Source organism: Rousettus aegyptiacus, unplaced genomic scaffold (assembly GCF_014176215.1).
Source record: "Rousettus aegyptiacus isolate mRouAeg1 unplaced genomic scaffold, mRouAeg1.p scaffold_m13_p_13, whole genome shotgun sequence".
NCBI classification, from domain to species: Eukaryota; Metazoa; Chordata; class Mammalia; order Chiroptera; family Pteropodidae; genus Rousettus; species Rousettus aegyptiacus.
Window position 1 is genome coordinate 38,490,212 of NW_023416288.1, and position 22,230 is coordinate 38,512,441.

Here is a 22,230-nt window from a genome sequence, read left to right on the forward strand (position 1 = left end):
TGCCTGCCACTCACATCTATCAAAATACGTGTTGTGTATTTGGTAGATCCAAAGAAAGGAAGACTCAAAATCTGATTGTTCAGTCCGGCTCACCCTCCCGACCATCCCTACCTTCACGGGTGTGTTCTCGGCCTCACGAGTCCTAAAGTTCTCACTTCCCATCTTATCCCATTTAGACATAAATAGTCCCAAAATCAAGACAGGCCCAATCCAAATAATGCCCCATTACACAGGAATGGGAAGGTCAGCGCCAGAAGCACCATAGGAAACGGAGATCCGAGGAAATCGCCCTGCTCAAGGGCTTGTGACTCGCCTCACGCATCGTCTCGTCTGAGTGAGATTCGTGAGGCCCGACTCTTCCTTCTGCTCTCAGCTCAGACATCCCTCCTGGAAACCTTCTGGGGCCTCCCGAACTGGGTGACTCGCCTTTCGCGTGCCCCACGGTGGCCAGAGCTCAGCCGCATCATTGCCTCTGTCGCTCCGGACGGTTATGACCTGTCACGCTGATGGCAGGAGTGACGGCTTGTCCGCTACCTGCTTCTCGTTCATCTAATGCAATCCCTGGCAAACGGCAGCTGTTCGTTATATTGCTGTGGAATGAATGAATTTATCGAGAAACTGATCCAACACTTGCTTTTCTTTTTTCCTACTCATTTCCCCCTCTGTTTGGTGATAATTTCCTACAAGCAGTGAGGACATCTACCATGGTTTTCTACACACAAAAGGAAAGCAATGAGAGGAGGGAGGGAGGGGCTCATGATTGTTGAGCAGCTCGTCTGTTCATGCCCGTGATACGATTAACTTACTTTAACTTCCTACAGACCCTGGGAGGTTCGCCTCACTTTATACTCAACAGAAGTGAAGCTCAGAGAGGTTCGGTAACTTGCCTAAGGATACAGAATCTTAAAGTCGCTGAGACAGAAAGCAAACTCTGAAACTTTCCAAGGAAATTGAGGAAATCAGGCAAAGCCAAAGGGTGCCAGGAGGAAACTTAGACACTAGACAAAAACAAACAAAACCCATAACAATAGAACACACTGGGTTCTTTCCATCCGAACACAGGAAATGAGCTGGAGAAGAACCCAGTTTATTTTGGGCCTTTTGTTTTTAAGAATGTCACAGAATTTCTCCCTGATTCATAACCTGCAAGACCAAGGGAATGTTTTTAAATGTTCTCGTTTTTGTGTTTCAAACTTACTTTACATTTATAATTTTGAAACTTGAAACAATACACCGCTAATCTCGAGATTCACAGAGCTGGTTGGAGCTGGTGTAGCAAGCAGAGAAGGACCAGGAGGTACTGAGCTCTGGGATCAGGCAGAGCGGGCAGTGCAGGAGATGGCAGGTCATCCATCCCTACGAGGCCAGGCTGAGGGCACTGCCTCCACGGGGGCCTAGACCCGTGCTTTTTCAACCGTTCCCTAGAACGCTCTCTGCCCTTCACACACACACACACACACACACACACACACACACACACACAGCACTGTTTTTCGGGGGGTTTTTTTAAGCATTATAACATAATGCTTAAGATCACTTGCCTGAGCTCAAATGCTTTCTCCAACTTAGTGCGTTCAATAAGCTGTGTGACCTTTAGTGACCTTCCCCACTTTCCCAACCATCGGTCTCCTCATCTGTAAAATCGAGGTAATTAATACCTGCTCCACAAAGTGATGTAAGAGCTGAATGTAAAAATGGACCTAATGATATATATTTAGCACAACGCGGGGGATCCAGGTAATGTCTGGAAAAGTCGGCCACTCCATTAATAACAATAGTACTGAATAAATAGTAATGGTATTGTACTTCGAGAGGTTTCCAAGTTTTGTTTTGGGAAAAAAAAATAGTCTTTCATTGATTAAAAAAAAGTGAAGGAAAAAAGGTTGAAGACTGTGTTCTAAAGTGGAATACGGAATACTTCCAATTCCCTTCGCTTCGAACACTTGAACCACAAAGAAAGCAGGTGCTAATCTCGGTCCTGCTGAGAGAAGGAGCTGAAACCCCGCCCAGCGCCTGCCCCGCGCCCCCATGCTCCGGGGACCCTGAGGGCTGCACACTCGGAGACGCCCACCTGCCACCGTTCCCAGCGAGGTCAGCAGAACCACACCCTTCCCTCTATTTTGACATTTTCTAATTGGACATTTTACCTCTAATTTGACAAGTTAGGCCACCCTTCCGAAGATAAGGGGAAAAAAGGTAAAACTGAGTATTTATATATAAATGGACACAATACCACTCCCTAGAAATACCTAAAATTATCTTTTAACAAATATCCATCTTATCAATAATTCCCTAAAAACCGAAGCTCCGTGAGCTGCATACACAGAATCCTTAAGCAGTCTCCAAAAGTTGTAACTCCATGCAGAGATATCGTGCGCTATCACGAGAATTACTGATTGACCCGTATCCATCTCACCGGCAAATTAAAAGACTCCTGGTCTTCATTAAAAATCAATGTCTGTTTAAGTCTGGAATGTTTCTAGGGAACTATGGCTTTCCCATGAAGTATCAAATGGGGTGTGTGTGCGTGTGTTTGCATGCACACGCACATGTGCATGTACAAAACAGGAAAAGATGAGCTCGAAAATCAGCCCTTAAAGGCTCCAGCCCATGCACATCCAGCTGATCACATTCTAAGTGGATACTGAGATTGGAGCATCATCAAAGAGCAAAGGGGGGCACTGACCTTCCTCCAATATTTAAAAAGATTCCCCAAAGCTCTCCATGCCTGTGTCATCCAGCAGAGACTGCTGGAGCCTGAACTTCATTTTACCTGTCCTGGCCCCAAACAGGGAGAGAAAGGATGGAACTAAGTAAGCTTAGAGGGCGATTCTGTCCACAGTAAACCTGAACCTGCCTGGAGGCTGAGTAGAGACAGCAAGGAAATGGCAAAAAAAAAAAAACCAAAAAACAAAAAACAAACAACAACAAAAAACAGTGAGGCGGGGCCAAGGATGCATCTAAGGGGCTATGTTAGCTTGTCGATGCCTCCGAGTTCTCAGGGCACCAGGCATGCCCACAATCAAATGTAAGTTTCACATACTCCGAAGTCAAACAGAAGATTTGGGAATCACTCCTGATAGCCTGAGACTCAATTATGCATCGATGCTAAATTACGAAGCGTCTGGCAGTCTTTCACTTTTTTAAAGTGAGTATCTCTGCGTAAGAGCCATATGGGTCCTGCAATAATAAGGTTTATAAATAGGCTTAATATTCAAACAAGCTGGCTTAGAGAAACCGACACTCGTATTCGGTTTCTAAGTTGACAGCAAGATACCTCCCAGCTGGGCACAAGAAGGTCCTCTGGTATGGGAAGCTGCGTGAGTAACAACTACACACAGGCACAGCGAGAATTCTCATTCTGGCTCCGGTGTTCTCCGGGGTTTCTGTGCAGCGATGACTCACTCTGCTCCAGATGCCGTCGGGTCCCGGCTCCCTCCTTCCCTGTTGAGGTCACTACTGCTGCAGATGCACAGAGAGCTGTAGGAATTTTGGTTCTCAGCCTTCGGTTCTCTCAAGGGAGAGGCGATGGGAGGACAGACTCAAGGAAACAAAGAGCGTGGCAAGACTCAAGGAGCTGACGTGTTCACAGAAGTTCAGATCGCATGCGGCTCACTCGTGGGAAAGTGGACGGAGATAAAATGCCACGAATACTCGTGGAATGAGAGGATGTGAATGATCGTCTGACCCTCTGGTTTTGCTTTTCGTTGGCGTGTGAGGTGCAGGCTGTACAGAAGCGGATACCCACAGAAGCCGCCCTTACATCTGTCTTAAATCACGTATAGAAACTGCCCTACATGTGGCTGAGAACGAAAGGTCCTTGCGTATTTCTTTCATTTCTACCAGTGATTACATTTCCATGATGTGTACGTTAAAACCTAGATTTGCAAAGCTGTATATATCGACTGCTTGATGGCCATTCCCGTAGTTTGAACAAGTAAATGCCAATGAGAAAATATATATACATTGCAGTCCCCAGGCACCTTCCGGCAGACTATCTAGGGTGAAAAAGAAGATATCAGAGAAAAGAGAGCCTCTCTTACTTGGTCAAGTATTTCTTACCCCATGAGCTGTAGAATAAAAACCCATATGGGCAATGATTACATTCTCCTGCTTGGCCAAAGATCCGAGGCAAGAAAAAAGATAAAAAATAATTAAATGACATAAATTCACTTTCACCTCAAATAACTACATAGTCAGGAAAGTAGTCTTTGGTTGTTGTTTAAATTTTCTAAAGAATTTTTCTGTGAGGTTTTCTGTTGGGAAAAAACTGTCGTAGAGACTCATGCCCTTTCATCTTGCTGCTTAGAAAAGGACAATCATATTCAGGGACAGCAACTCCCAGAGCACGAAACTCCCATATGTTTACCCAAAAGTGATGAGGTCAAATTCAAATGAAGGAAGCCTTTGACAGTGGAGTTTGGGAGTGAGGACGGTGAATCTGAAGAATAAGAAAAAACTGATCTGAAAATTATGTAAATAAGGCAATCAATTTTTAACTCACTCTGAAAAGCAATTGTGTTTCTACCTAGTGCTGGCTGAGCAGTGGAAGGCGAACAAACCTTTAAGGAGAAGGTTTAATCAAAACTAAACCCCCCACAGGAAGCCCCACCTGGAAGGGCATCAACTCACACAGCCAATGCGCACTATCCCCTGGGACCCGTCTCTTCACTGCTTCCCTTCCCGGACCCCTCATCTGTCCGCAGACAGCTGGCCAGACTCAGAAACCCAAATCTCTCATTCACGCCTGCTTCTCCCCTGGGCATGGGTTAAAAATTCCAGCACTCAGATTACTATCTCACAGGTCCCAAAATGGGACACCCCTCCCCCCCCAAAAAAGTGAACTCTTCCTCTAGAAAGCGAAATTTTCTGAGCATACCAAAATGTACTGCCTCAAGTTGGGCAGTGAGCTAGTCATTGGCCACGGTGGGAAAATATGGAAAAGTTTTTAGGGAAAGAAAACAGAAAGTAAATGTCACACCTGTAACAGTCCAAGTAGCACTTCTTTGCATAAATGATTTATCGCTCTGTTCACATAAATACAACCGCTTGCTGTGTTGTAAGTACAGCAAAACCGTGTAGGTGGAAATGGGAGAGGTTTTCGCGCCCTCCTTCCCGGGTGCCTGGCTCCTAGCTAGATAAACATCAATGGGAAAGGCTGAAAACAGAAACGTTTCTTTATATCTGTGACAACACATCCAAAGTGCAGAAAATCCAAAGGATGAAGACAAAAATCTCACTCTTCGCAGATTCGTCTTTGGACGTCGGGGAAGGGCAGGGTTTTTTAATTGAATTATCCAGAGAGTTGCTTCCACGAATTCTCTTATTTTTCCCCATGTGGATTTAACCAGAACAAAACCTGTATCTTCTGCCAAGTTGACCTTCAGCAACTAATCTAATTTTTCTAAGCCTTTTACGTCTACTCCAGAAGGATCCCTTCCCTCTCTCCTCTCTTACACCCTTCTTCCCAACCCTTACCAAAAACCAGCTGAGTGCACTCAGGTGTGGGATGCAAAACAGGAAGCGATAAATGAACGAACAAACTCATGGACACAGACAACAGCATGGTGGTCACCAGAGGGGACAGGGGTGAGGAGAGGATGAAGAAGGTAAAGGGGCTCAAACACATGGTGTCACAAGGGTGGTGGGCACACCTGGAACACACAGACGTCGGATTCTTAAGTGGTACTCCTGGAACTTACTATTAACCAATGGTACCCCAAAATATTTAATTTAAAAAATCTGCTCCTGGCAGGAAGCAGCTACAGGCCATTTACAATTCCAGGCGGTGACTTTAAGTCACCACGACAGCTTGGGAGCAGGACTCCCCCCTCCTGTTCCCTCTGGAGCCCTGGCTCACAGCAGCAGCACCTAGGGAAGGCTCGTCTCTGGACACAGACGCTGTAAATCTCCACAATTGGAATACGGCAAAAAATGAGGCCAATGCCCAAAATACAGAACAAAAACCCCATTTTGAGCTCTGGTCTCAACTAGAATCAGTTGAGCATTTGAACCAGCCTCTTCATGACAGCTCCCTTCACTGAAAATACACCTACATGCCCAGAAAGGGTGCTCTGAACAATTCTTTTTTTTTTTTTTTTAACAATGGCTAATTTCAGTCAGTGGTTTTATAGAAAGAATGGCAGTTCTGAACGACATCTGTGAAATCTGATTTGTGATCATTAATCCTAATAGTTCACAGAGGAGAGACACGGGGTCCTCTTCGCGGAAGTGTTTACAGTTCCTCGTAGCCAGCAGAATTTCCAAGTAACGGCCCCCGGGAATAGGATACTGAATGCAACATGCTTTGGGGGCTTTAATTAAAACGTAGTGTAAGACCCCTCAGAGCCACTGTGGGACAAAAATCAGAGAGGTAGAGAAAAAAAAAAAAGGAGGAGGGGAGTCGGTCTGAACTTGAACTAGTCCTAAAATCCGGAAGTAGCTTTCAAGAATTAATCTTTCACTGCCGACTTACTCAGCTCGTCTCTAGAGTGTAGAAAAAGTCTTGGTTATGTAAGCATTTCGGTTGTTTGGACTCTGGGTCAACAGAATTGAATGTTCTTTGGATGTCCAATAGTGACTTTCAGCCAAAACACTCAATGCACTCTCATGGCGACTGTCTAAATTTCTACTCTTCTGGTGGCCCATGGGAAAGGAAATCTATTTCAGCAGAATATGGAATATCGGGTCCCTGTAATAGGCCCTTGGAAGAGACTAGAAACAGAGGCAGGGAGGGCCATTTCTGCAAGGTCTTAGAGAGCTAACAGAGGGCCATGAATGAGGCAGAGGTGGTGTGGACGGCCAACACTGTGGCAGGGACAAGAGACAGTGTGTCCATTGGAGGGCAGCAGGAGGCTGTGTCCACTGAACGAGCCTAGACACCAGGATGGCCCCCTGCTGAGTCCATGGAGCCTCCCGCCAGCCAGGCTTCACCAGGCTCCTCTGCGGTGCGCTAGGCCCCAGCTTCGGGCCTCACTGCCTGGCTCGTGCCCAGTCCCCAGAAGGTCCATGAGGACAGCTTCATCCCATTTAGCTTCTCGGTTCGTGGTTTCTTTCTGACTTTGAATACTGGAAATGTCCCTGCCTACCTCCCAGGCTCCTGTTTCTGCTCCAAGTCCACGCTTGCTGGACATGACACGAAGTAGTCAATGAAAGGGTTCCTAGCAAAGCTACGTCTGTTGATTGCTAGCTGGCCTTTCCCATACGCCGAGTAAGTAAATGCCAATGAGAAATGGACATGAACTTACAGTCTCCTGGCGCCTCCTCTCCACCTGTTTAGGGGATCTATGTTTTTTCTACTTGTAACATTTACAGGAATATGAATTTGGCATATACACACGTACACACTCATATACACATATGTGCACATATGAGTATACTTTATATATGTGTATATAATTTTTCTTCTTTGCTGGGCTGTACATTACATCTCTAATCCAGACCTTTCCTTTCATCTCCAAGTCCACTTATCGAAGTGCTCACGCCTTCACCACATCTCCTCGGGGACATCTTACAGGCCCTGGTATTCAATATATCCAAAACTGAACTCACGACCCCCACTCTCCATTCATTCTGCTCCACCCCACAACCAAACCTCAAACTTGTTGCCCTCTCAGTGATCCTGATCTACATAAATAGCACCTTGGGACTCAAGCCGAAAGCCTGGAAGTGGTCCTAGCTTCCACTTTCTTCCCCATGCCCCATGTCCAAGCTCTGTCGGGTCTACCTCTTGCAAAGCTCTCGAATCCGTCTCTACAGACTCACGTGGCTTCCCATTGCTAAGGTCTCTAAGAGACGAGGCAAGAGCTGCCCTTCCCCTGCTGCGTCTTAAGCCTCCTGGCTCCACGGCGCCTACCCGCAGCCACCTGGCCTTCCTCTGGTTTCTCGGAGCTGCCATGTTTCTTTGGCTCTTCGCACGTGGTGTTTTCCCAGGCCTCGAGCGCCTTAGGACACGCTTCCTCAGCTCCCTTCTTGCCTAACGCCTCTTTCTTCTACATATCTCAGCCTAAATCTCACGTCTTCAGTGAAGCCTTCCTTGATTCGTGGACCAGGTTTGTGGCCCCTCTTATGCTTTCACGGAGCCCTGGACTTCCCTGCAGCGCTCATCACTGTGAAAATTATTTATGAAATCATATGTTTACTATTTTCCATTAACATAGACTGAACACTCCTAAGGCAGGGAGTCTCCGTCTTGTTTCCCGCTGTACCGCTGGGGCCTCGCACAGTGCCTGCCACATGGTAAGTGTCAGAGTAAATGCTTGCTGAGTGAATGAGTGACAGATGAGTCTCCTGCATGTGAGATGTGTGTACACTCATTCAAATATATAAATAAAACTCATTACCTAGAATCACGATTTGTCTTTTTGATTATTCTTTTAGCTTTTTCATGATTTCATGACCTAGAAACATCTAGATTTTTCTTACATGAATACTTATTTATTTTGTTTAGTAAGAGCTGTCAAAAGATCTTTTAATAAAGAGTACACTCCAATACGCCTGAAAAATACCAGTGCTTTACACGGATTCAGTATCCTTTCTCTAGAAATAGAGTGTTTCACTCATTGAATTCATTATTTTATTACTAATAGGGAATTGTGATGGTCAATCTCAAAGCTGTTACAGATGATTTTATGTGCCTCACGTTTAACAATTATTTTTCTCAGGTGTTTCTCAAAGACCCATGAGGTAGGTCACGTAAACGCATTCGCTCCATTTGGGAAAACTGGGACCAAGGAAAGTAGTTTTCTATGAGCCAAATAAAATTAAAGACAGAAAACTGAGATTTCTAGAAATGCAGAAATCTCTCTGCTTAGGGCTGCTTCCCCAACTATGGAGGCTGTAAAGCTTGGTCAAAATAATAAACATTCAGCTGCTAAATAATGAGTTATAATCAGCTAATAAGTTATCACAACCAAATTATGATCAGCACGTAACGATGTACTAATACACTGCATTCATGTAAAGAAAATTCCATGCTAAACATAAGAACCTACTGACCCTTTTTGACATTCCCTTCTTTCTCTCCTTTGATATACATTAAGAACAAATTTCAGGGAGACTCAAAAAAATAATACCTCAAATGTAAATGTCTGCCTTCTCAGAACCCTAGGAGATAGTGTCAATATCACTTATTTGGCAGTTAATTATTGCTCCGTCTCTTATTGGTGCTTTTTAATTTTTTGCATGTCTATAAAATTATCTTGTCTCCATGACTAGATTCGAAGTTTCTTGAGAGCAGGGCTTTTCTTCTGCTATTTCATAGCTGGAGCCCAATAAAAATATGCTGAACCATCTGACATTTCCAACTCAATGGGAGACCGGAAGGGCCAATAAATACAGTAAAAGATGTGATCTGAAGAAAAGAAACAATAACCTTTTAAATCATTCTTTCGGCGTCGCTTCATTAGTGAGATTCGGGTCAAGCCCCGCTTCCCTAGGTGCCTGTTCACAAGGCTTTAACTCAGAACCACAACCCACCACTCCAGGCCGAAGGTCTCTCCAGGGATCCAGAATGCTAGAGCCAGAAGCTACTTCACACTCCAGAGGCTACTCCGGTTCAACGTGTCTAAACTCGAGTTCATCAGCCTGCTTCATCGAAGCCTGCTCTTCCCTCCACGGTCCCTGACGAGGCAGAAGACACCAAACGCACTGAGACATCCAGGCCAAAACCAACTCGGAAGCGTTCTCCTTCTCTTTCTCTCTCTCCCCGCTCCAAAACTAAGTTCTGCCAATTCATCGAATCTGCGCCCTGTTCTTTCATTGTCAGCGGCACTTACCCCAATTCAGGTCATTTTTCCAACTGGTCTCCGAGCCTTGAGTATCACCTCCAATCTCTGTCCTGCATGCTTCTTCCAGAATAGCCATCCTAAATTTCAAATCTCATTTTGTTACTCTCCAGCTTAAAGTTTTTAATCATTCCTTACAATTTAAGGAATAAAATACAAACTCCTTAAAATTATCTAAAAAAAAAAATCTCTGAAAGTGCCTTGAACATAATAACACTATTTTGTGTAATGCAATAAAATATATTCAAACACTTGCCTCCTTAAACTATAAGTATGTATAATTTTGAGAAAAACAAAAAGTAAATTTTTTAACATTCCAGGTATCACCGCGTGGCCCATGGCTTCCTTTCCAACGTCACGTCTCACTCCTCCTCGACACGCCAAGGCCCCCCAGGCCTCTGCAGCTTTGCACATACTCCATTCACGAACTTCAGCCTGTCTCTCGGTACTGCACTAGATGAGCTGGTTATCACACAGCTCTCTTTTAAGGAAAGTAGCTAAGGCTCTTGGGATTGAGCTATAAGGGAAGAAACCCCGCTACCTGGACCAGGGACCAAGCCAGGGGCCAAGTCCTGAGTAACCCAGGAGGTTTCTGTCCAATGTTTCTATGCTAACTGATAGCAAATAGACCGAACCACACCCCCTCCCTTGGGAGTTATCAATGAAAAGGGTAGTGCCACTCGGGCTCTATCCTAGTAAGTAGAAGCAGCTTCGCAGTTGTCTATAAAGCCACCTCGGAATTCTGGGCTGATTTATTCTGAGCTAGCTGGATGAGTCCTTGTTTTCCTCGCATCTTTGCAAAAGGCTGACGTGAATGAAAGGAATCTGCAAGTTTCCTCCTGTGACTCTAAGGGTTCTACCAGAATAAATCCACAGCTCTCTGCTCCTGGGCGACCCTCTCTGGTCCTCCCTGGTGAGGTAACTCCCGTGCATCCCTCCATAACTATGGTCCCCACTGTTCCTGGAGACTGCTGAAGGGGCAGGTAAGTATCTCATCTACTTTTGCATATCCGCAGCTTACCAAAGCATCGCGCTTATCCTAGACACTCAACAGATGTTCACCGAGTAAACTCACATTGCTTGAATACTGATGACACTATTAAAGACTTCAAACGAGTCGAGAGAAAATGCAAGGTCCCATTAAAGAAGAAATAGGAAACCAAAGATCCAGGCTACTTCGCCCATGGCTCCCCCGACCCATCTTTGCCGTGTGCTTTGGGAGAGTCATGTAAGTTCCCTGTACTTCTGCGCGTATTAGCGGAGACTCTTTTCAGAGGAACCAAACTCGAAGCAACCCAAACAGAAACAGAACCCGACTGGCTGGAACAATAGGCAGAACCAGGAAAACAACGGCAGTGAGTGGGCGGGCCTCTGCGAGCAGACCCTGGGGTTTCCGCTCCCTCTGCCCTCCGCTTCTCTTCGAATGTTGGCCTCACTGTGTCCTACGGTAGGAAGATCTTCTCCGAGAAGTGGGAAATGGAGCCAGTAGCAGCTACTGGGGGGCACGGGGGTGGCCAGAAGAAACGAAAGCAGCCCTCCCCGCCGGCTGACAGAGCAGTCTCCGTGGGCTCACTGTGCCCCCTGGGTTCTGTGCCGCACTTGAAACTGACCACTGTGACCAGCAGGGTGAAACTAGATGACTGGCCGGTCGTGGATCTTGAGCCCATCCCCAGAGCAGGGAGCAGTGGGTGGACAGGGCGGCAGGGTCTGTTACCGTAACGTGGGCTCTGGGAAAGCTTGCCGGATTGACAAAAACAACGGTGCCTGTCTGTTGCCCTCATAACTGTTTACCTCCCTTTATATTCATGATATTACTTTAGATAATAGAAAAAATACACCATCATCTTTATAAAGAATGTTGCATAAAATGTATTATACTGTCTACGGCCATGCCACCCTGAACAAACCCCATCCTAGCTGATCTTGGAAGCTAAGCAGGGTCGGGCCTGGTTAGTACTTGGATGGGAGACCACCTAGGAAGACCAGGTGCAGTAGGTGTAAAAAATAAAAAATAAGGAATTATAAGCTGACAAGGTCCTTGCAATCTGTGAGGTCAACCAAGGGTTGCCTTGCCTAAAAAAAAAAAAAAAATGTATTATACTGACTACCTCATAGTTGGGCAAAATGACTACATGATAGCTTAATTACGATTGTGACAATATATGCCAAGGAATAAATAAAATCTGTTCTCTTGCTTTCAATTAAAAAAAAAGTATCAAAATACTTTTTTGTCATTATATAGAAATCTGGCAATAGAAAAACTCTTGGTCGGGACCCAAGGTACAAGTCATGATTCCAACCCATGCAGCACGAGTCTCCCCACATCACCAGAGGAATAACGTACAGCCACGGTCATATCTTCCCTGATTGGAAGAACCCCAAGAAAACAGCCCCTGGGGGAGGGCTCTTAAATATTCCACCCACTCCTACACGGGAAAGAGGTATGCCAACAGGTTTACGGAACAGCAAAAGAGAGGCTCCTCCCAGAAGTACAAGAGGACGGCATCCCTCTCTGACCACTGTACTTAAGAAAGCTCGGGGTGCAGGATGTGGTCCCTTCTCATCGGCGTAACGTGAGCATGCGTGTGAGAGGGTGGAGGGCTGCAGGCGGAAGCCGAGGAACACTCCACCCCTGGAATCGCAGGCTGGTGGGTAGCACAACTCGCTCAAGGGAAATGGGAGTCGTCATTAGAGTAAATGCCTAAGCGGTACAGGGTTTGCTGTAATCTCAGCTGGGGCAGACAGTGTTAGAAATTCACATCTCCACTATTCGATGCACTATTAGCATGCCGATGAGGCTACAAGACCAGGTTAAGAGTTTTCCCTAATCCTGTCCTAGAGGACATGTGAAACAGCCCTGGGTTTCAAATACTGATCAATAATTTACTGTATACCAGGTAGTGCCATGAGCACTGGGGATAGCCAGAGACCAAGGCAGACGAGAAAACCTCCGTCCTCAGGGAGTTTACATTCTAGTGGGAGGACAAAGACAATACACATCACGAATAAAATATATAGTATTCAGATGGTGAGAAGGAAAGACAGAACAAGAAGTCGTGGAAAGGGGATGGATGGGGGACGTGACGTATAAAAGTTCACCCCTATAGTCTCTCACACTGTACATTCTTAACAGATGACAACCTCAGCAATCTTCCTGCTGCTCACAAGGACAACTCCTGGCCAGTGCAGAAAAGGGGAGAGCTAAGAGGAGGAAAGAGGGGACCTGGGCAAACACAGGGTGGGACTCAGCCCCAGGTCCCAGCTTTGCCACATTCTTGCCCAGTCCGACCTCAGTTTAGACTTCTGTGCCCGAACTGGATAGTGATGTCAATAGAACATTCCTCCTCTCTAGCTCATGGAATATTGTGTTGCTAGGTGACATGGCCTATCAGCTGACCCAAATATATATTTATCTCTATTTTGGATATGTAAAAGTTCATTCTTGGGTCTTTATGCTTCCTTCATCATCTGTACATAGAGCTAGAGCACCTACTATGTGCTGAACCCCGTTCTGGGTGCCTGAAGTACAACAGTGAGCAAGACACACAGATGTCTGTTCTTGAGAGACTTACATGCCGATGGAGAAGATGAAAATTCAACAGTAGATTAAACAGGACAGACACTAACGAGAATACAGACACCACCAAATAGTCCAGGCGCGAGATGATCAAGTCCTGAACTTGACATTTCTCAAACAAGCTGAACTGACTATCTGCGGTCACTGATAAGGGCCTTTCTAGAAGGTGTCGTGGTAATAAATTGACGTGAAAATCCAACTGTGGCTACTGGGTCTTTCTAAAACGTTGAAAGAGCAGCTTCCTTTCTTGCTGAGAGTCTGTTGTGTGAACAAATAGTCACACGCCCTTCCATCTCCTAAAGGTTTCTATTTTGCGAACCGAAAAAGTGTTATTCCAAGTTGTATAAATAAGCATGTGCTTTGGTTTCCAGAGTCTTTAGCAACTTATTATAGCACTACTGTCATGTTTAAAAAAAAAAATGGTAGTAAGAACCATAACAGTAGTAAAAAAAAGTATACGTCGTAATAACAATAGTAACGTCCTTTTCAAATTAGAAGGTGAAGCTGTAAATATCCTAGGAGTGCTGTTGTGCAGAGCATTTCAGTAGGAGGGGTAAAGAGAGGACTTCGGAACCACACTTGGAGAAGAATCAACTCACACCTTTTAAGTTCAAAGGCACTGGGTGCTGCATAGATAGGAAAGACTAGAAAAGGAAAATGTGGACTCATCACACACGCCAACACCTTGGGGAGAGGAGTCAAACAGATAGGAAACACAGAAAGCTCCAAGACAGTGAGCTGTTACTGCTCTATCCTACGAGATCCCACCTCGGTCTCAGCGATTGGCCCAAACACTCCTTTCCAGCCCGAGGAGCTCTGTGGGGAGTCGTTTAAATTGCAAATCGGCCAGAGAGAAGAAGCTCTTCCTGAGACAGGATGGCAAGAAGACCACCTGGACACCGCGCTGCTGTTTCGGTACCTCAGACATAAGCTTTGTGGATGCAACAAACTTTCCGTGCGCAGCCAAACACGATCATGTGTCATGTTCATGACATAAGACGCGAGCTTACTGTAAACACCGCTCTGAAAGACGCACCGTGCTGCCTGAGCCCCACTGTCCCGACAGCCTGCCAGCCAGAGAGACAGGATCTCAGAACAAGTTCCTGCCTCTGCTTGCAGGCAGCAGCCAGACGATTGAAACATCCTGTTACTGGGCACGGTTTCCCATTTAGATCAATGGCAGAGGAGCTCATTTAGATTATTGACTGACGGGCTTTTATAATTTGCACTTTAAATAAGAACCCGTTGAAGAAACACATACTGCTTTGCTTCCCTTCACAACTCCGGAATGTTCTGATTGGGATGTGGCCTCCCCTAACAGCTAACGTAGATCAGTGCCTTATTTATTTATTTTTTTTTTGGGGGGGGGGCAGGGGGTTGTTCATGGACACGTGCTTCTAAAAACAATTAACTGCAGCAAAACAAATGCCAGGGAACTTGTTTCACCATCACTGCCTAGAATGTCTAGAGAATATCTTTAGAGAAAAAAAAAAAAAAAAACTTTTTCTTTTAAACAGCAGTGGGTATTTGATGCTCGCTATCTTGATGAAATGAGTTTCCAGTGGGTATGGAAGGCGTCTTTGGAACCTGCCTGGTCAACTGAGAAGCAAACTGTAGATGTGCAGCCATCACTATAGCTTCCAATGGGAGAGACCCACAGTTCATTGTTTATGAACTTATTCCACAGAAAATGCCCTGTAATTCCAGGTCACCTCTCCTCAGTACTCAAACCCAGACCGAACCTAATGAAGTGAATGGAATTCAGAGATCTTTGTCCACCCGCCTATCCAGAAAATTCTGGCCACTGTATTGAAAGCAAACACCCTACTTCACTGTTGAAAGATTGCTAGAAAATTCAATATTGCTTCTGACCCTCACTTTCTTCAAAATAGCCCTTCCTTCCAGTAACCATTTCCCTGCCAGAAAGAATCCTAAGAAAATATCAGAAGTTGAACTAGGCCGTGAATATGGAGAAGAGAATTCAGCAGCCAGAATGCGTGTTGAATTTGAACTGTTGATACATTCTTGGACCACCTGCCAAGGTCTTTGCAAGCACTTTAGAGAGAATATTCTTCTTTTAACTAAAAGTCTGTGACCTGAGTCCCCAAACTTTTCTCCCTGAGCAAAAAGGGCCAGGAACATTTCTGCGGTTATTGAGCTACTACAATCGAAATCTAAGGACATGTCCCCTTCCCCCAAAGAAGGCATGGCTTGGAAACAGCAAGGCATCCTCAGTCAGAGAGACAAGTCTGCCTGCTGGTAAGACGGTAGCAGTGACTGTAATCAACAGAGAAGCAGTTATGGAACTTCTGGACGGCATTTAAAGGGCCATGTAGGACCTGGGGAGCAGCCCTGATGGGAGGGGGAATGGGGCAAAAGACGTATAAAAATTTACTTACAGCCCTCGGAGCCGAAGCCAGATTTTCTCGATCTGTTCGGGCTGCAGGTATTTCAGAGAATTGCTCTCGAATTCTTCAATCTCCTTGGTCGGGGACTCCATAGCTGCAGGTTGTCACCGGGAGTGAGGCTGAGCGAGTCCGGGCTGTCCCCTCCCGCCTCCCGCCGGCCCGCAGAGCCCGCGCGCCTCTGCCTGTCACTTTCTCCGCGCGCTCCCCTGCCTGTGCCCCCCCAAGTCCGCACTCAAAGTGGGTTCGGATCGCAGGCAGCCCCGGGCCCGCGGGCCCCTGGGAGGCCGTGGTGACCGACCATGGTCCCGGGCTGGGGTTCAGGAGAAAGCACCTCGGGTCTATTCGAATATATATGCATATATTGTTATTATTATTATTATTTTTAACGAAGCCACAGAAGCGATCGGTGCGGAGGCTGGATGTGGAGGTGAAAGGGAGGGCTGAACGGGGAGGAAAGGAAGCGGAGGGAAAGTGGGGGGCGGGCCGGGGGAGCCGGTGGGAGGCGGCGCGGCGCGCGGGCGGGGGGCGTCTGGCCCGAGGCCGCGCCCCCGGCTCCGCCCCCGCGCCCCGCGCCCTCCGCCGGCCCGGCACCCCGCGGCCGCTCCGCCGGCGCCCCAGCCCCCCTGCCCGGCTGCCTCCGCGGCCCCCCTCTCTTGCCTTTCACTTACCAGCAGCGGCTCTGCTGACAAGCGAGAAAACCGACAACGGGGAAAAGTCGTGGGTCGGCGCGGGGCCGGCGCCCGGTCTGGCCCCCGCGGGCGCGCGGGGAGGGGCGCCGCGCCCCGGGCCGCGCTCCAGCCTCGCACCCCGCGACCCGCACGCCAGGCGCCCCCGCCGCGTGTGTCCGCGGCTCCCGAAGCCCGCACCAGATGAGTAACGGCACCGCGCAGAAATCCGAGGGGAGCGGGGAGAGTGAGGGGCGGCGGGGGGGTTCTGCGTCCTCCCTGGGGGCCGGTGGGGCGAGCCGTGGCCGAGGCTCCCCCGAGTTTGTGCCTGGAGCCGTCATTTACGACGCTCACTCACCCGCCACTGGAGAGCCGGTTTCATTTTGAAATATTAAAGCAATTGATAGGCACACATCGCACTTACAAAGTCCTGGTATGCTCTTGCTAATGGGTCTCTCTCCCCGCACCCCCTTCCTCCCTCCCTCTCTTTCTCAGTGGGGGGCATTAACCAAAATGAGGGGGTAGGAGTGTCTGCTGGTAAATGCCACAGGCTCCTCAAGGGGTCCCTGCTGGGCGACGGGTGGGCAGGTGCTGAGGCTAGCAAGAGTTTCCGCTCCACAAAGCTGCAGCTCACTGCCAGTGTCCCCTGGGGTCATCCACAATGTCAACACAGCAGAACGCTGTGGCCGGGTGGGACCGGCGTGGGGGCGGGGGGGGGGGGCGAGGGGGGATGGGGGATTAACAGACGGGGGCCGAAGACAGAAAAAGAAAAGATCTGAGCTCAAGCCCACTGCATCCCTGACACCACAGAGCTACCGGTGGTCACAGTCCCTTCCGGATGAAGCCACCATCCCCTCCAAGGAGTCATTTCAAACCTGGGACTCAGGGCTCCTGAGAATCAGGGTGCGGCTTCCCCCACAGCAGTACTTTTCCTCACTGGCAGGCAACGATTCTCTCGGCCACACGCGCGGCTTTCTTTTTCTAACCATCAGTTATTTTCCTGCTTCTCAAAAGCAGAATAAACTGAAAAGTGAGAACTAAGTCTTCACCACCCAAGTTCCAGTCATGTGACCTTGATGAAGGAATAAAGTAATAGCGTCTAAATACTAAACGCTCACCCGTTTCATAGCTGCCGTATACTTTCCAGAAGTTGAAGTGAGGGTGATGGGGCCCGCACGGCTGTACGTTCCAATACAGAACGTACCTGCCTCAAGGTGAGGTGATAGGCCGGCCCAATTTCAAAAAGCACTTGCACATTCACCTGCCGCACAATCTGAATCACCTTCATTCAAGTCAATCCTAAAAGGTGTTCTGGAAGCACGTTCATTTTCAACGAGTTATATAGCGTTTCTATCAGGCAAATGCAGCATGAAGTAGTCAACATATTAACATGAAATTCATTTATCTGAATAAAACCAATTGCCCACCCAGTTTCACCCAGCAGGGAACACTCATCTGGGGGAATGGGATGTTAAAAGAAGAGATTATTTTAACAATTTGTTTTGGGGATGCAAGACAGAAGCATGGTCCCCAAAAGAGGTTTCCGACAGATCGCGTACCTTGGGCAGCCTGCGGTCAGAGTATGGAAGTGTACTAATGGCAATAACAGCAACCATATGTGAGAAACTTTCTATGGTTCAAGCTGTGTTCTAAGGGTTCCACACTCACATATCACTAGCAACAACTGTGTGAGGCAAATATGATTATTATTACCATCCATTTTACAATAAGAAAACTGAAATACGAGGAGGTTATCTAGATCCATTACAAAGAGATCTGAACCGGAAAAGACCAGAGTTTGAGTTACAGCTTATCCAATACAAACTGTCCGCCTCACAGAGTCCCATTTTCCACATCTTTAAAATGAAGAATTTAGGCAAAAGGATTTTTTATATCTGTTCCACCTTTATGAGTCTATGAGGCCACCTGGAGAGACTTGGAGAAAAGAATGGCCAATAAAAGAAAGAGATGCCTGTTCCCAAATACACACTTTAACTGTGTCACGCTTTCTCCAAGGACGGGCCGGGATGACAGGATAGAAGGGAATGACAAAGGACGACGTTCATCGTCCTGTTCCACACGACGCCTATGACTTTTTCCTAGTGTTACCAGGATTCTGATCAAGTAGGAGAAGAGGAAATTTGGGAAGGAAAGGGAAAGGAGCAGCCTTTCATTGCAATTAAGCTAATCAGAAAGGGAGCACGAAAAATAATCTTTAAAAAAGTTTCTGAAACATGATTTTGTTTCATTTTAAAAAATTTTTTTTACAAACTAAACGTGTATTAGAACGTTGATAAGAATACAGCTAACTTAGCTTTATTTTACAGCCATAGAGGGGACCTTCAAGATACTCTCATTTAGAAGTTATGAATTTTTTAAGCAACAGAAATATTTTATTTCAAAGAACATCTTAAAGGGACTCCAATACATACCTCAGATTTCAAAACTAAAGACAGAGCTGCTCTGGTCCCTTCCCTGAGTGATCAATGCTCCCACTTCACAGATGAGAGCTGAGGCCGAAGAACCACTAAGTGTCCCAGGATTCTTTGCTCCTCATCCAGTTCTTCTTCTCAACCACGTTAGTTTGAAAAGTTTGCCTTCTGTCTGCCAGCTAAATATCACTACTTGTAGATGTGCCATGCTATTTATTATGTCACTCAGGTTCTGTGTCCTCGTAGAAAGGATATGCTTTGTAGTTGCAGCAACGTGACAAGCCACGATTCCTGCTGGAGCTCCTCTCAGAGGCAAGCAGAAAGCGGGTGCAAATCCTGGCAGAAACAAAAGGTCTAAAAAAATGCAAGCCACTCACAGCTTTGCTTCGGGGGTTAATTTCCTTCGTGATTTCTTAAACCAGCTTTTTGGGTTAGGCTTTTTAGGACATCTCATGTGGTCAAACATCACTAAATATATAGAGACATGCATACACGCGTGCACACACACACACACACACACACACACACACACACACGCACCCACGACTGCCAATCTAAAATAGACCCCCAAGCAGACATACGGTAACTTAGTCTAAGTACTAGCCAACTTCTGTACCATCGGCATTAAGTATCATAAGATCAAAAAGAAAGTGAGCTCCCTGGTCCTGCCAGAGTTCAAGGAGAAGCTGGAGGACTGTCTGATAAGTAAACAGGAATCAGGCTCTTGTAGGCATGAGAATGACCCCTCTGTTCCCTTTTGTCTCTAAGATGTCACTACCCTTACCAGTTACTGAGAAGTACCATGTGCCACACGCCGTGCTAAGCACATCGCCAGTTGATTCACTGCAATCAACGAAACATTTCGGAATAGTTCATTATGCCTATTTACAAGTTCATACAGAAGGAGCAACCAAGATCAGATCACTTCTGCAAAGACCTCTACGCCAGCTAATCAGTGGCAGGGTCAGACCAGAGTACAGAGCTCTTCCCTTTGTCATGCCGCCCCTGCAGGCATAGAAAGAGATAATTAGTAGTTATCCTCGGATGAAGGGGCCCCTAACACTGCGGGGAAGTCAGGAAGGCCAAATAGTGGAGGTGCTATTTGAACCGAATCTTGAAGGTGGATGAATAGAAGTTGCTTGCTTGAAGGTGAGTGCAGGCGGGTGGTTCCGGAGAGAGGGGAATGTGTGAAAAGTAGCACAGATGTATGAGAAGTGGTAGGGGGTCCAGCGATCCACAGCAGAAGTGTAGGACCAGGGAGAGCAAGAGCGAATGCTGGAAGGCTCAGCCAGGTCCTCGTGGTCATGAATGAGGCTTGGGCTCTCTCCTGCACACATAGGTGGCTCTAAGCAGAGGGAGGCATGGTCACACGTGGAGGGTACTTGCTGCCCTGGATATGCGTCATACACTTAGGTCAGTTCCCTGGGAACCTGCCACAGGAGTGTGTGACGACTAAGGGACAAAGGATAACCAGGGCTGTAAGAGGAATCCAGCTACCACATGCACATGAGCTCCTCAGGGTACAAAGAGGAGAGAATCGGACAAAGAGACCAAATCAGAAAAAGCACAGTATTGCACCCCACGGGCTCCCATCTTCCGGCTACGAGAGTATGGCCACTTGCTTTGGCCCTCGTGAAGCCAGCCAGTGGCCTTGGTTCACTCTTCACGACTTGGCACTGGCATCGTCAAGATGAGGGGGGAAATTCTGAAGAAGCGTTTGGGACATTGGAAGTCTCACTACTGGACACGGCAGTCCCTCCTTCCTGCCCACGCTCTGTCCCAGGAAGTACTTCCACTACGAAAAAGAGGTGCAGGAAGAAGCAATGGACTGGCTAAACCCAGGGGACCCCTGTTCTCAGTCCCATCTGAAATGGGGCCCTGAGAAGCCAACGCCTCAACTACCCAGACAGTGGCCCGGAGAGGCAGGGGAGGAGATAGATGGGAGACGCAGCAGGATGAAGGCCCTGCCCCGGAGTGGCCTGCGTGCGACCCGCAGGTTCTGCCCCTCTCTCTGGCAGCGTCCTTCCGTTGCTCTGACAGGAGGAGCTCATGTGATCCTTCCGAGGGAGGTGGCACAGCCAAAGGAAAGGACTTGGAGTGGCGCCGAATCACATGTGACCTAAAACAAGCCACTTTTCTCCTCCGGCCATGGCTGGGTTGGACTCAGGGACCTCTGGATTCCTTACCAGCTCTCACAGACCCTGATCTGAAGCCCACACCTTGGCCTGGGCTAATCAAGCTTTTCGTGGGCCCCCAAAAGCTATAGGAAGACCTGAGTCTAGATTTGACAGTAACAGACATAACCCAGGTTGGCCAATCAGAGCCACCCACCCCATCTCTCTGGACAAAGAGATTGGCCTGAGGGTGACATGGGACAAAAGCGGACCCAGTCCTGCTCCCTTACGGGAGAGCCGATGGGGCCACTGAGAAAGAAAGAGGAGGTCTATTTCTCTTCTATCTGCGATAACAAGCCGTGAGACCTGAGGTTGGTGATCTTGGTCCTGAGGGTATCTTTTTACCATGTGGAGGCAGTGTACCAGAAAAATGGCGTGACACAGAGAAAAAGAGGAGAGAAGAATGAGAAAGACAAAGAAAAACACTTGAAAGGGTCGTTAAGCCCTTAATCTGGCCATTCCTGGAAGCCAGAGTCACCCACGGAAGTTCAAGTAATCTGACCCAAATAAATACTCCCTACCTTCATTTTTTTTTTTTCATTTAAATCAGCCTGAATCAGATTTCCATCACTGACAGTTAAAAGAATCATGACTAATACAACTCTTCTCTTAGAGGATTTTTGTAAAGAGTTTTTAAAAAATGTACAGCCAGTGCCTTAAATATTGGGGGCTGTTGTTAATAGTAGTTCCTCTGCCATCTCATCCATCCAAGAAGAAATGAAGGAAACTGGAAAATGGTATGGGAAACTTAGAGTGGGCAGAGCACCCAAGGTAAATACAAGGAGGCTTTATTATTTTGATAAACAGGTACATTAATAATTGTGTTTCAATAGCTTTTTGATAATGGCCTATCAAAGCACATCGTATTGCATGCATTAGCCCCTCAAAACAATCCTGAAGTGAGTAAAACACATATTATTATTACCCTCAGTTTAGAAATGAAGTAGATGAGGTCTGTGAGGTCCACCAGTCTCCCCCTGGCCTGGTCCACCCTCCAGCTAGCAGCCAGGCAGCGTGACAGCGCAAGGCCTCATGACTCCTGGCCCCAGTGGTGGTCACTCTGCCTCTCAGAACTCACTGCCAACCCAGCAGAATTAACTTGGCTGTGCTAATGAAATTAAAATTTTTGTTCATGCAAAATTGCTGATGTTACAGTCAGCCAAATTCTGGCCCAAGTGCACGTAAATCA

General features: G+C 47.1%; 1 protein-coding gene and 1 pseudogene across 7 annotated transcripts in view; one reads left to right on the forward strand and one right to left on the reverse strand.

The window, feature by feature from the left end:
- The window catches only part of PDE1C (phosphodiesterase 1C), a 454,332-nt gene that overhangs the window by 208,034 nt on the left and 224,068 nt on the right, over positions 1 to 22,230 (reverse strand). Inside the window, exon 1 of one of the 7 annotated variants that reach the window (XM_016160242.2) lies at positions 15,762 to 16,224. The exons of 5 other annotated variants lie outside the window; for them this stretch is intronic. In XM_016160242.2, the coding sequence (XP_016015728.1) occupies positions 15,762 to 15,862 (101 nt within the window). In that variant the 5' untranslated portion in view covers positions 15,863 to 16,224. Of the gene's footprint in view, positions 1 to 15,761; positions 16,225 to 22,230 lie in introns of those variants that run through there. One more of the 7 variants, XM_016160250.2, reaches the window with a different exon arrangement.
- LOC118610933 lies at positions 11,665 to 11,783 on the forward strand (annotated as a pseudogene).